We start from the raw sequence: 14,506 nt of genomic DNA on the forward strand, positions 1-14,506 counted from the left end.
TTGTGATAATGTGTCTACAACACAAATGGCTGCAAATCCAGTGCTACATGCTCGCACAAAACATATAGAAGTGGACTATCATTTTGTCCGAGACTTGGTTTAGAACAGCACCATAAAAGTGCACTTTGTTCGGTCAGATGATCAAATTGCAGATGTGTTTACTAAGGGCTTAACATCACAAGCTTTCTTCAAGCATAGAGACAAACTCTTGCACCTACCAATGCAGAGTTTGAGGGGGGATGAAAGACCATAACGGATCTGTTATGGTTTGGATTCAATTTTTAAATTCAAGTTTTTAAATTTGAATTCAAATTTTTAATTTTGAATTCAAATTTAAATATTGAACAACAGCCATGCATGTTTATTTATAAATACATAAGATTACCCATCAAGGTAAGCAATCTACTTATCAAAATTAGAGTTTTTATTTGCATTCTTTCAAAGAGGGGACGTAAGTGATATTATTCAAGTAAGAGGCGGTGTAAGTGATATTATCCAAGTAAGAGGGGGTGTAAGTAATATTATCCAAGTAAGAAGGGGTGTAAGTGATATTATCCAAGTAATAGGGGGTGTAAGTGCTATTTCCAACTAAGAGGGGTGGTAAATGATATTTACCCTAAATAAAATTATAATTATATATGATTAAGATTTTAGGTTTTCATATAAATAGTCTTTATAGGATAACCTAGAATGTATCCATCCTTAGAAGGAATTTTTTTTTTAAAGTTTTAATTAAGGGGAAAGCCAAGGGTAACATTTTATAAGGTGTGAGAGTGATGAGGTTTTTTCAAGACTAGTGAAATTTCTTTTTCTCTTGTGTGGACATAAGCAATCTTGTTGAATTACGTTAAATTCCTTATGATTGTGACTGTGTTTGTTGTATTCAAGTATATGGTCAGTGGTCACCCGCTAGGTTGATCAAACAGTAAAGAGCTCCATCAGTGGAAACTGATGTGTATGCGTAAGGTAATATGAGGAGTTTTCCAGTTTGTCATTCTTAGAGCTAAACCTTGCATTCAGATAAAGATCGATCCACATAAATGAATTATTTTAAACACGTTTATAGAGTCAACATATCCAAAACAACAGGAAACAGACCTGACAGAAGGATGAAATGTTATTACTTGTCATGTAGTTGGGCTGCAAACATACAGTCCTTTACTGGATATGAAACACTAAAACACCAGAACAAAGTGGGTAGGCAACAGAGTGAATGCAGCACCGTTTTTGCTGCGATCTTCCATGATTTTAGGGGGGGGGGGGGGGTTTGGTTGGGGATCTCTAGATTCTGAAATTTAGGGATTCACATTTTAACACAAAAAAGGGGATTTGGTGGTTTTTGGGGGGGGGGGGGAAGGCCCCCCCACAAAAACAAATAATTTAAAAAAAAAAAAAAAAATATTTTTATAAAAAAAAAAAAAAAACCCCAAAAAAAAAAAAAAAAAAAAAAAAACAAATACCAAAAATCAATAAATAAAAAAAAATTAAAAAAAAAACAAACAACAACCAAAACCCTTAACACCCCAGTGTTAAATTTATTTAATTTTTTGAAATTCCATTAGGGCCGGCTGATATCAATAAACATTGAGAAACCCAGAATTCAATAAACATTGCATATCCATTTAACTTCATCATACGAACAGAAAAATTACTTTGTCTCTTTTCATTACAAGAAAATTTTAAGACCATAAAGGAAAAAAAAAAATTTGAAAATTCAACAATGGGATCGACCTTCCGGTTTAGAGATGATGACCTACATAAGAAGATAAAAATTTTAATTTAGAATTATGTGTTAGTACTGACTTGATAAACGATAATAAAGATTGACTTGCATTGACAAATTTTGTTAAGTAATTTTAATGACTCGATTTTGGAGATTTGTGATGGAAGCAGAGGGCCCAAGCCTGGAGCCCATCACAAATCTTGGTTTGGGGTGGGGGTGCGGGGGCTATGCCCCCGTGGTACGGCACGGCCCGTTTGCCCAACGGCACGACCCGTATACCCGACGGATCGACCCGTTTACTAGGTTGAAGTCTATGTTCGCCTACGAGATCACTGAGGGATTTGGGTTCTTTTCGCCTTAGTGTTTCGGTTGAGAGTCCTTCTGCTATGATTCTGGGGTTTAGGTTTGTATTTTATTAGGACGACAGGGTTTGGATTCTAGGATTTGGGTTTGTATTTTACTGGGAGAACTAGGTTGTGATCTTTTATTGGGATCTTAGGGCCTGGGGTTCGTAACTTTTTAGGAGGACCAGGTCCCTACTTTTATTTGGATTCTGGGGTCTCTAGATTAGATAGGGATCCAGAGGACAATGAGAGTTACAGGCTTTCTGGTTCGGGATACAAATAAGATTTTTCTTACGGAAGATAACTTGATGTTGGGGCTTGGGCATGCAATTCACTGGGATGACTAGGGTTTCGATCTATTATTGGGATTCTAGGGAATCTGAATCAGATGTGGATTGTCACATCCTCCCAGCCGGTACCCTATCTGGCATACCCGAGAGTGTGATCCACAACCCAAAGATCAGGTATTGAGTAATCAACCTCCCACATAAACAATAACATAATCATGAACAATAATAATCGAAGTGCGAAAGATAAACCATAGATCCAAATAAGGAAAGAATGAATCATATATAAATCAGAGTACTAAATATAATCAGAGTGTCTAAAACAGATAAGTAAAGTGAGGCGAAATCCCACTCTACAACTAGCGGAAAAGTAGTTCTAAAAGAGAAGAAACAAGATAGAATCTAATCCCAATAGCAGGTACAATAGGTAACTAAATTGTTCTCATTCTTATAGACAATATCCCTATAAGTATAAATCTCATAAATGGCGCAAGGGCGCTTCCACTCTATGGTCGGACTAAGCATCGTACGGAGCATAACCACTCGCGGGATCTTCAGTGTAATTGTCGTAACCGCAATCACCTTCCTGGAGATATGCCTCTTCTCCTTGCGCTTCTTCATACGAGCAGTCATGATATTCAGAACCTGTAGAATAGTCTAACAAACATTGTACAATAAAGGAATGAGTTTCAAAGAAACTCAGTAAGACAGTTAAATCCATAATAACATAAATGGCAGGATTACAAAACAAACATAGATGCAATATGGTATGAGACAAACAATGAATGTATGAATCTAACTCTATATATGCTGGTCTCTATTGGCAGACATGCTTTAAGTCATAGCACCGTACTTCTTTAGGAAAGTCTCAATCACTCATCATCAGTTGGTAATGGGTCCGGCATCCCTCGGGACATTCCATGGCTGGGGGTATAGGTCACCACTCTCTCACATAACCATTGGTCTAAGTACCGGCGCATGTCAGGGTAAAGCCTAGCCAAATGCAAGTCTTCTACTTAGTTACATCAAGTCAGATCCAGATACGTCCATTCCTCGTCCCTGACGATCCTTTTCGGTATCCTTCACACTAGAGTCCTCATAGTCCCTGACTACGGACTCATCACCCCTACTGGTTATCCACATATGGTAAACGGGAAGCTCTCACGTCCTCTCACGGGTTGGTTACCGGTCTTGAGCGCCCGTGAGCCCAAGTCTATCCATATGCAACCCTACCAATAAATGGCCCCCACAATCTGACTCCTGTCCTCTCACGGGTTGGTTACCGGTCTTGAGCGCCCATGAATCCCCATTGATACCACGGGTCGTTCGGTCTCAATACCCCTCCGATTAAGGTCTGACATAACGGGACATCCTAGCCAAACACTACTAGACAGTCCTAGATATGTCATCCAACAGTTTAGGAAGGTGTCCAGAGGGCATCTCCGGAAACATCCCATAATATTCCCGTAGTAGTCCAAGGACAGAAGTGTCAAAAGGACACCTCTCCTTTCCAAACCATACTTAAGCATACACAAGCATCAATTCATAACGTCACATATATGGTAACTTCATATATGGAAAGAAATCAATAATTACAATCAACTTGTATATAACTGGTAAGTAAATCATACATGAGTCAATTCAATATAAATAAGTAATGCTACGATATCAAGACAAGTACCACAGTAGTATAACATTATAAGAATCTAATTAAAGAAATAAATTAACAAGATTCAAATATAGAAACTAAGATATGCAATTTATGTTGTTAAAGAAGTAACCATCCTTACCTTTTATAACTTGCAAAGGAATCCTAAGAAATCAAGTAAGATCTTGACAAACTTGAGAAGAAGGTCCTAAACAAGTGTATACAACATATCAGAAAAGATCCCTAACAGAAAAGATCTCAAAACATCCAAAACAGACCAAATCTGGAGTTGCTGTACTCATTGGTCGATTGGATTGGTCTACTGCCCCAGTCGACCAATGAAGACAGTAGCCTACAAAATCAGAGTTTTAAGATATAAGATCTGAATTTGGTGGTTCAAAAGGGTACTAATCAAGGGGTAAACTACATTAGTAGTATCCTAACATATAGGGGACCTCAAAACACTAATCGAATCAAGTCTTCAAGATACAAATTAGGAAACAAAAAGTTCACCATAATTAGATCAATCATGGTTCTTGAAGAATTCAAGATAGAAATCATAGACAAGAACAATAGGAGAATGAATCATTGATTCAGATAAAGATATCATGGAAGGCATACTTAGATCTTCAAGAGAATAGACCTAAGAGCATAAATCTAAATAAGGAAACAAAACCTACCATATATGTAACTATCATGATTCATGAAGAAAGCATGGTATGGTAGAAGAGAAACAACTAGAGATTGATAGATCATGGATCATGTAAAGAAAACACAGCAATTGACTACTAACATGATCAATATAGTAGATCTAAGAAGATCAGAATTCAAATCAAAAGATGAACAAAGACAAGATCATGATTTGATCATGATTCCTTCAAAAGCTTGCAATGATCATGGTTAAGATCATTGCATTAGCCATTAATCCTTAGGAAGATCATGAGAGACAAGTCCAGAGATGTTTGCAACAGATAATGCAGCATCTCCTCTACTGTCTCAACTCAAAAAGGAAAGAAAAACAGAGATGGAGGAGAAGAAGAGAGTGTAGACATACCTTTGATGCAAGAGGAAGAGTTTTGACGAAGATCCGTCAAGAAAAACACCAAGGATGCAAGGGAGATGACTTGCAGAGGTCTTTGGTTCGTTCAAAAGAGTTTGGAGGCAGAAAATACGAAGTAGACTCAAGATTGGACTTAAATAGAGCAAGCAAGACCTAATTGCCAAAGATAGAACCCATTGGTCGAGTGGATTGGTCGACTGGTCCAGTCGACCAATCAGTTCAGCAACTCCTAAACAGGGAATTGAAGACCCAGATCAAATCCAATCCTAAAGGGGTTTTGCACACATATCAAGTGACTTACCTAATAGGTAGAAATGCCTTCAAACCATGATAGAGAGCACTCCAAGTCCATCAACTAATCCGATCTTCATCAAGATTTAGTTTCCATAAATAGAACCTCATCATCAACTCTCATGGATTCAAAGCCAGACACCAAGTCCTCCACTGGGATGGCCCAAAGCTGACTTCTTACTTTACTTCGGGTCACTGGACCTACAAATAACAAGGTTTCCGGGTCAAGGTTAGGGCTGGGTTTTACATGGATTGACCAGCAACTCATGTAAAATTATAAATCCAATTGTAGAAAAAGAAAACAATAATATGTTGAAAGTATGAAGATTAACTCGACACTCTCATCATCTTTCTTCTCTCCCCTCAATATTCCTCAAGATTCCTCAATATTGTCTCTTCCTAAAGTACACCTAAATGCTCGTAAACTTCACGTTTCTTTCACCATCAATTTCTCTCTCCTCTCAATATTCCCTCCTCCTAACTCCATGATTCCATCAACCATCTCCTCTTAAATTCCCACATTTTCCTTATATTCCCATACTTTGTTTCTCTCAATACTTGATTCCCTCAATATTGGATCAACCATCTCCTCTTAAATTCCCACGTTTTCCTTATATTCCCATACTTTGTTTCTCTCAATACTTGATTCCCTCAATATTGGATTCCTCTTTTTATTTGATTACATATTTTCTCTTTCATGCAATATTTGATTTGTCTTTTATTCCCTATTTATGCATATCTCCCTATTTATGCAATGTTTTTGACTTCCACGCATGAAATCCCCCAGATTCTAAATTTGGGTGGGATTAAAACAATATCAAAATGTGTAATATAATTTATGTAGCTATGAGGCATGGAACCCTAAACCTCTTTCTTTATTCAAGGTGATTGTTAACCGTTTAGTTAATCCTCAACTTATGATTGAATTTATCAAATAAATTCTAGTAACTATGTTAATCCCATACTAGTTCGGCCTTTAACGGTAATTATTTGAATATCAATACAAAATGCCAAGACTACTCCTATGCTTTAGTTGTTGGTGTTACAGTTATATCCGTGAGAGAACATGAATCACATTGTAGGGACTATTCATTGGTAAGGTTACAAATAATAGACTTGGGCTCATGGGCGCTCGAGACCGGTGAGTTATATCCGTGAGAGCACATGAGAGCTTCCCGTCTATTATTTGTGGATGACCAATAGTGTTAGTGAGTTCGTAGTCTGAGAGGGATACGCTGACTCTAGTGAGAAGGATACCGGAAAGGATCCTGAGAGGGGAGGAATGGATGTATCTGGATTGAGTTGATATAACTAAATAGATGACTTGCATTTGGCTAGGCTTTACCTTGACATGCGCCAATTCTTGGACCAAAAGGTGATGTGAGAGAGTGGTAATCTAAACCCCAGCCATGGATTGTCCGAGAGGGATGCAAGAGCCATTACCAACCGAAAGTGAGTGATTTGAGACCTACCCAAAGAAGTATGGTGCTATGACTTAAAGCATGTCAGCCAATTGAGACCAGAATACATAGAGTTAGACTCATACATACATTGTCTGTCTCATATCATAATGCATCATGCTATGTTCTGCTATCATGTTATTTGTGTTGTTATGGAATAATTTGCCTTGCTAAGTTCTCTTGAACTCACTCCTTTCGTGCAAACATCTTTTGTTAGATTATTCTATAGGTATTGATGACTATGACGGCTAGTACGAGGAAGCACAAACCGATGAAGCATACTTCACTCAAGGTGTTAGCAGTTACGAAGATTATGGTGATGATCCCCTGTGTGATCACGCTGCGTACCAGAATTAGCCCTGTTTTGGAGTGGAAGCGGCCGTGCTTAGTTTCTAAAGTTTATGTTTGTGAAGACATTCTTTATAAAGTAGAACTAACTCTATTTTAGTTAGATTATTTCTTTCTTTCTTTTGGAATTGGTTGTAATCTTCTTTTTGACCTTCGACCTACATTTCCGCTGTAACTGTGGAGTGATATTCTGCGTCATTCTACATTTTGATTTATTATATTGGTATCATTTCCGCACTCTGATGTTATTTCGTTATATTGATATGATCTCTCAATTAATATTGTTAACATTGATTTATTCTTGTTCTTGATTGTATTATTGCGAATGTGGGAGGTTGATTTTCTTCGACACTGATCTTTGGGGCTGTGGATCACACACTCAGGTATACTAGATAGGGTACCGGCTAGGTGGATGTGACACAGGTACTTGTGCACAACCAAAATCAATGTCAAGGTGGAGGATGTTGGATTTTGGTGTTCTTAGAAGGGGAATTCTTGTCATTGTCCTTAGTTTTATTTGTAATATATATTATTCATTAGGGGTATTGTTGTCATTTATGAATCTGAAGTGGGCTTAAAAAAAAGGGGTGGAAAAAGTTTTTAAAAACAAAATTTTCTATGAAATCCCAAAGTGTGACTTATTTGGTTTACTAGAGTGGGAAAGTTGACAGACAAGTTGGCATGCTAATTTTTCCAGCTCATCCCTTTTCAAAATCCCATAAAATAGGTGAGATTTGTTGAAAAAGTATGGAAAACAATAAAGTGGGACCCACATTGGAGATTTTTCCACAAAATCCTATCTTTTCCTTTCATGTTCCCCCACCTCATTACATATGGGTCCCACATGTTTATTTTTTCCACCCCTCTTTTCCCACCATATCTTTATAAACAATAGGTGCCCTAGGGTTTTAGAGAACTATTCATTCTTGGGTTTCTTTTGGGGTGTTGTTGCTCTTTTGCTCTCTTTGGGTCTAGGAATTATTTCCTTGGTTTCCCTTTGTGTTTGATGGTGTTTTGCCTTCGGTTTAGCAACAATGGAGCGTGGATATTTTGTTGTTCGTTGTGCTACATGAGATCTTTCCATTTGGGTATTCAGTGGTGTAATACTCTCTTGTCTTGGGTGATCTCTTGAGAGTTTCATTGTTAGAGAGTGTGTATTTGCAGAAACTCTTTGTAACCTCTTGTTATTGATTTAGTTGTGCATATTGCCTTCAATCCTTTGGACTAATCCTTGGAGCAGGTCATTTGACCAAACCAAGTAAATGTTGTGTCTCTCTTGCTTGTTTCTTGTTGATTTTGCTGCTCATTTGGGATAAATCCCAACACCTATCACAGGCCTAGAACTCTATATATTTGAAATTTTAACATTTCATCACATGAAGATTGAAGGTAGTTTCAGAGTTTCTTCATTTTTATTTTTCTAATTTTTCCCTTGGTTTTTTTCTTCAGTTATGGAACCAAAAACAAGAAAAAAATGCAGAGGGAGTGGGAAAGTGAATAAGAGAGGAGGGATATTGCAGATTTATGGAGGTGAGGGAGACAAGCCAGTTGATTCCAGAAGATGATGAAGGGTTGGATGTTACAGATTTATGAAAGTGGGGGAGACGAGCCAGATCTCAGTATCTTTGGTTGGAAAACGAATTGGATAAAGCTCACCTTACTACCACTTCAGTGAAAATTATGGCCATGTTGAGTCTATCTTCGATCTTTTTGTTTTCTTCGGTCAACAGTGTAAAACCTAACTTCAATCGTAACACTAGAATCCCACATTATGTAACTTGCCCTTGATAAACCATCACAGGTAACCCTTCAAGTTATACATACATCTACATAGAACAGTGCACAACCCACAATCACACCACTCCAGCAGGTCAATCCTACATCCATGGTAGAGTTGCAGCTCAAACTCTGCCTCTCTGTAATACAACTGTTCGGCATTGCTCATGGTCAGAAGCAACAACGACACTTTAGGCAGCAATGGTAACTAGAGAGCTATCTCTCTATTGAATGCACTTGATTGCCAATGTTGGCAAACAATGGGCTTATATCAACCACCCCAAATACATGCTAATCACATATCTTATGCACATCCTATTTGTTGAATTACCCATTTGGCTTGTCCTGATGACCCAAATATATTCCACCTGGTTGGCTTGTCCAATACTGTCCAGCCAAAAAGATAAAGACAAATTTCTCTTTTTGACACTTCAGGAAGTCAATATGAAACTCTATTTTATTAACATGTTAAAGGATAGCATTTTATCCTCAATACATGGAGAGGTATCATAAGAGGGGGGGGGGGGGGGGGGGGAATAAAAGAAACGAAAAAAAGCAGTAACATCCCACCAACAGTTGCATTGGAAGCATGTCTTAAGACTCAGAGATTGTAAGGCATGTGCTTGATGTTAACATCAGCGAGACCTGACGCATGGTTGGTCGAGAATTGGGGTCTTTGTGCGTACAGGCCAATGCAATGGTCACTGCCAGAACTAGTTCTTGTGCTATCATTCCAGCAGGTGGTTGTGGTAGCCGCTTATCTAATATTGTACTTACAAGCTTCTGATCATCGACTTCAGACTGTAATGATGCAATGAGTTCACCAGGGTGCTTTCCCATTAGTATCTCTAGTACCACCACTCCAAAACTGTACACATCACACTTTTCTGTTACTTTCATCGTCGTAGCAAGTTCTGAAAAAGATAATGAGACGAACGATTAATAAGAATATAAAGAATGTGAAGAAAGTAGAAACCAGTTATTTTTCTCAGAAGAGATTCAAAATAAACAATTTGCAAAATAACTTACTGGTTACTTGGGTCTTGGGTACATGTGTATCTATTTGAGAAAAAAGTGTTTATTAAGAACATGTTTGAGTAGCTTCAGATGTTCTGTAGATTCATTTTTAGCCCAATATCATTTCAGGAACCTCCAAATTTCTCGAGATGCATTGAAAATCTTAGCCTCACTTGTTTGAGCCAATACAAAATTTCATAGATAACTACTGTTTTTTTCCCAAACAATATTGTTAGCTTTTGTCAAATTTATAGTGGGATTTCATAATTCAGACTTTTGTAGGTTTTGTTGAAAACTTTGTCATGGATTATCTTATTTTGCAGGTGCAAATTTGACACAACAGTCCAGCGCTATGATTACCTTGTTAATGGCTTAATCAATGGGAAGAGTGAGGGAGAAGGTAGACAAAGGCACAAGGCTGGGCACAACCCTAGTATGTCTGACCTTAAAAATGAGAAAAACAAGCCCAAGCTTAGCTAACTCTGAACCTGACAGAGCAAAGCCAGAGCTTAGATATCTTAGCCTGATCCCAAACCAATGGTTAGGATCAGCAACCCTTGAGTAATGGGGTCGATCTCAGCCAATGAAGGAATGTAAGCCCCACTGCCGAGTTGTGGAATCCATGCTTCATGTATGGCTCGGATGTCCCCCTATACCCAAGTGGATAGACGATTTGCACTTACAAACCAGACTGAGCATAGGCTGACGAGTCCAGGGTAGATGGATTGAATCTGGTACTCGAAAAACCTAGACCAGTTCTGTCATGGTACACCCCTAATCCTTTGAAGAAGAGAAACATGCTCATAACAGGGCTTTGTAGGTTAGAGAACAAACATACCTGGAGCAATATACCCATAGGAACCAACTGGTGCTGTCCAGTTAGACTCTCCAACTCTTAGGGACCTTGCAGTACCAAAATCAGATACTTTAGGCTCAAAGTCTGAATCCAACAAAATGTTATTCAGTGATATGTCCCTGTGCACAATAGTAGGCCTACAGTCATGGTGCAAGTAAGACAAGGCATGTGCTACACCTTTGATAATCCTCAATCTCATCAACCAGTCCAAGACCATGGCTTCTTTCTCCTCATAGAGAAATTGTCTCAAATTGCCTCTTTCCACATACTCACAAACAAAATAAATGAGACCCTTCATTGAGCAGACTCCAAACATCTTTACAATGTTCCGGTGCCGGATTCCTGTCAGTGAATTGATTTCGGACTTAAAATTCTTCTGCCACTCATCCTGGGGAAACCCATCTTCATCTAATGGACATTCATGAAGACATTTGACAGCAAAGGTTTCACCTGTGGGAAGAACTGCTTTATATACACTCCCTTGTCCACCTTCCCCTATGAAAAATGTCTCATCAAAGTTATATGTAGCAGCAACAATATCCTTGAACTCTAACTTCCCATTGTAATTCCAAATGGAGAATGTTTCCTCCTCTGCTAAATCAGTTTTGTTGATGTCTTCTCTGTGACCATGACAATAGAGGAAGACTCCCGACACAATCACAAGCAGCAAAACAGCAACTACTGGAACTACAATAGCAATGATAAGGTGTTTGCGTTGGCTGTGATATAAAGATGAGGAGCTTCCACTGCAGGATGTCAAACCTTGTGTACTTTCACCACAAAGACCTGGGTTACCTGCTAATTCACTGGCTGAAGCATTCTGAAAAGCTGCATTATCCGGAAGTGAACCCTCAAGATTGTTATATGATATATCGACGGATTGAAGACTTAGCATACCTTGCAAGGAAGAGGGCATTGAACCAGAGAGTCTGTTGTGGGAGAGATTCAGACTTTCTAGTGATTTTAAGTTCCCAAGCTGTGAAGGTATCTCTCCACTAAGCAAATTTTTACTGAGGTCTAGAGGAGACTGCAAGGCCACCAAGTTCCCTATCTGGTAAGGAATTGTTCCATTTAATTTGTTATCTCTGAGATCCAAGTATATAAGTCCTTTACAGTCCCCAAGTTCATGTGGAATTGTACCAGTGAGATAGTTTTTGGAGAGGTCTAAACTTTGCAGATCTGATAACCTTCCGATCTCCATTGGTATTTGACCCGAGAGCCTATTGTCACTCAAATTAAGCCTGTATAGAGGTGAAGATGAGTTGAATAGCTCCAATGGAATCTTCGCTGTTAGTTGATTTGAAGAAAGGCTGAGGTATTGCAGAAACTCCAACTTTCCAATGTTTGATGGGATATTGCCTGATATTATATTTGAAGATGCTCCAAAGTAAGAGAGATTTGAACAGTTTCCCCAATTCAAAGACAGCTCACCAAATAATTGGTTATTGCCCATGTCAATGTACTCAAGATCTGGGTATACCCCAAATGCATTTGTAATATCTCCATTAAGAAGGTTATGTTCAAGGCGAACTCTGATCAAGCCTGTGCAGTTTTTAAGACTTTCTGGGATTGGCCCAACAAATCTATTTCCGTTTGCTCCTATATAAATCAGCTGTCTTCCTCTACAGATTTGCGGCGGCAGCTTACCAGAGAAGTTGTTATAGGAGAAAGTCACATTTGTAAGAGAACTGGGGCCAAAATCTTCAGGTATAGTACCAGATAGATTGTTATTGGCTACAAAGAAGAGACCCAAGTTCTGTAACTTCGTGATTGACGAAGGCAAGTTCCCCTGCAGCATGTTTCCGCTTATGTCAAGAGTTACTAAGCTTTCCATGTTACCAATTTCATCTGGCAGAATCCCACTGAGTTTGTTGTTGGCAAAATTTAGACTTTGTAGCCTAGACAAATTCCCAATGCTGGTTGGGATAGGACCACTGAAAATGTTGTCAGCAAGGTGAAAATCTGTCAAGATTAACAAGTTTCCTATCTCAAATGGTATTTGACCTGAAAATTGGTTCTGATATAGGAACAAAACCCCAAGCTTATGAAGTGCTCCGATTTCGGGAGGGATTGATCCTGAGAAATTATTGATTTGGAGTTGCAAAGAGATGAGTTCAGTCCAACTAGAGAGGAAGTATGGGTGGAGTTCTCCTGAAAATTGGTTGCTAGACATTCCAAGCTCAGAAATCTGGGTTAATGAGGCCATGGAAAGTGGCAAGGGACCTGAAAGATGGTTCTCCGATAGTTCAAGAAAAGTAAGGTTTGTGCAAAAGCCAAGCTCATATGGGATGCTTGAATTGAGGCTTGCATTCCCCAGATTAAGTCTCTGAAGCATCCTGAGGTTTCCTATTGAAGCTGGTATTGACCCATGAAGAGGATTTTGATGCAATTCTAGGATTTTGAGATTGCGAAGGAGGCCAATTTCATCAGGTATTGACCCATTCAGCATGTTCGTTCCCAGCTGCAGGACTTGAAGTTCAGTTAAGTTTTTCAGTTCAACAGGAATTAGTCCTTCAAACTGGTTATTGGTCAGGATAAGGAATTGGAGTTTCTTTAAACTGGTCACTATTTCAAGTGGTATCACACCTTCAATAAAATTATCTGACAAGTCCAGATAAATGAGATTCAAACACTGGAAGACAAATCTTGGGATCTCTGATCCAAGATTGTTGAGACCAAGGTCAAGGTGTGTTAATGAAGCCATGCCTTGAAAACGAACTGGGTCTGGATTCTGTAGATAGTTTCCATTCAAATCAAGAAGCCTTACCTGCTTAAGATTGCTGATCTGATATGGAATTCGGTCAGTGAGCGAATTGTTGCGAAGCCGGAGCTCACGAAGTTCATTCAAGTTTCCAACCTCCCCAGGTATTGCGTCAGTGAAATTGTTGCTACCCAGATCAAGAAAAGTGAGTTTACCCAGAGCTCCAAATTCACTTGGGATAATCCCAACAAGGTTGTTGAGGTTGAGATCCAGGGAAATGAGATTGGGAAAGGCAGTGAAATTGAACTGGTCAAGGGTACCCTCAAGGCCTGAATTTGCCAAGTTTATCTCTGTGATACTTCCATCTTCATTGCACTGAATTCCAGTCCAGTTGCAAGGGCTGCTGCTTCCATTGGTGAGAGACCAGGAACTGAGAGATTGAGTTACTAAGCTGTTTTTCCACTTCAGTAAAGCTAGGGCTTCTTCTGTCTGTGCAGAGGCATCTAAAAACACACAAAATACAAGGAGAAGAAAGAGTATCTTCTTTAGTGATTTTCCCATGGCTACAGCTGTGATGAGCAGAAAGGAAGGAAGGCTGGGTTGCTCTCCATTTGCTTTAACGAGATTTCGTCAATAAGAACCAGAGAGAGAGAGAGGGAGGGATTGTTCTTCTGAAGATGGTTTAGTTGAAAAGGATTTTGGTTGTCTGAATTTGAATCCTGGCTCTCTCATTTGACTTTCAAACTTCGAAGTTCCAACCCATGACCAGAGAGCTGAGTTTAGAATTACAGAAAATTTCATTGCTTGCACAATCCAAAGAGAACCTATCAACTGATTAATAAAAAATTCTGTTTTTTTGGACGAAAAAAAAAAAAAAAAATTCTGGTTCGTCTGAAAAAACCTATCACCAAACTCTTTTGTAGTTTTATATTTTTATAGTTGGTTTTAAAAACAAAATTTTGTTTGTAGTCACGTGGATATACTGCAAATAGAAA

At 38.7% G+C, this 14,506-nt stretch overlaps 1 protein-coding gene across 1 annotated transcript; it reads right to left on the reverse strand.

The window, feature by feature from the left end:
- Positions 1–9,461: 9,461 nt before the first annotated feature.
- LOC149022617 (uncharacterized) lies at positions 9,462–14,304 on the reverse strand. Its single transcript, XM_089150632.1, has 2 exons — positions 10,793–14,304; positions 9,462–9,851 (listed from the first exon to the last, which is right to left on the reverse strand). The coding sequence occupies exons 1-2, from the start codon at positions 14,070–14,072 to the stop codon at positions 9,532–9,534; spliced, it is 3,600 nt and encodes a 1,199-aa protein (XP_089006758.1). The 5' UTR covers positions 14,073–14,304; the 3' UTR covers positions 9,462–9,531.
- Positions 14,305–14,506: the final 202 nt, after the last annotated feature.

Source organism: Hakea prostrata, chromosome 3, assembly GCF_041222555.1.
Source record: "Hakea prostrata isolate BN-2017 chromosome 3, UWA_Hpros_2, whole genome shotgun sequence".
Taxonomy (NCBI): domain Eukaryota; kingdom Viridiplantae; phylum Streptophyta; class Magnoliopsida; order Proteales; family Proteaceae; genus Hakea; species Hakea prostrata.

Coding starts and splice junctions, on each gene's coding strand:
- LOC149022617 (XM_089150632.1), bottom strand. CDS start 14,072: ATGGGAAAATCACTAAAGAAGATACTCTTTCTTCTCCTTGTATTTTGT. Junction 9,852..10,792: donor CTATGGGTATATTGCTCCAG/GTATGTTTGTTC, acceptor TATCTTTTTCAG/AACTTGCTACGACGATGAAA.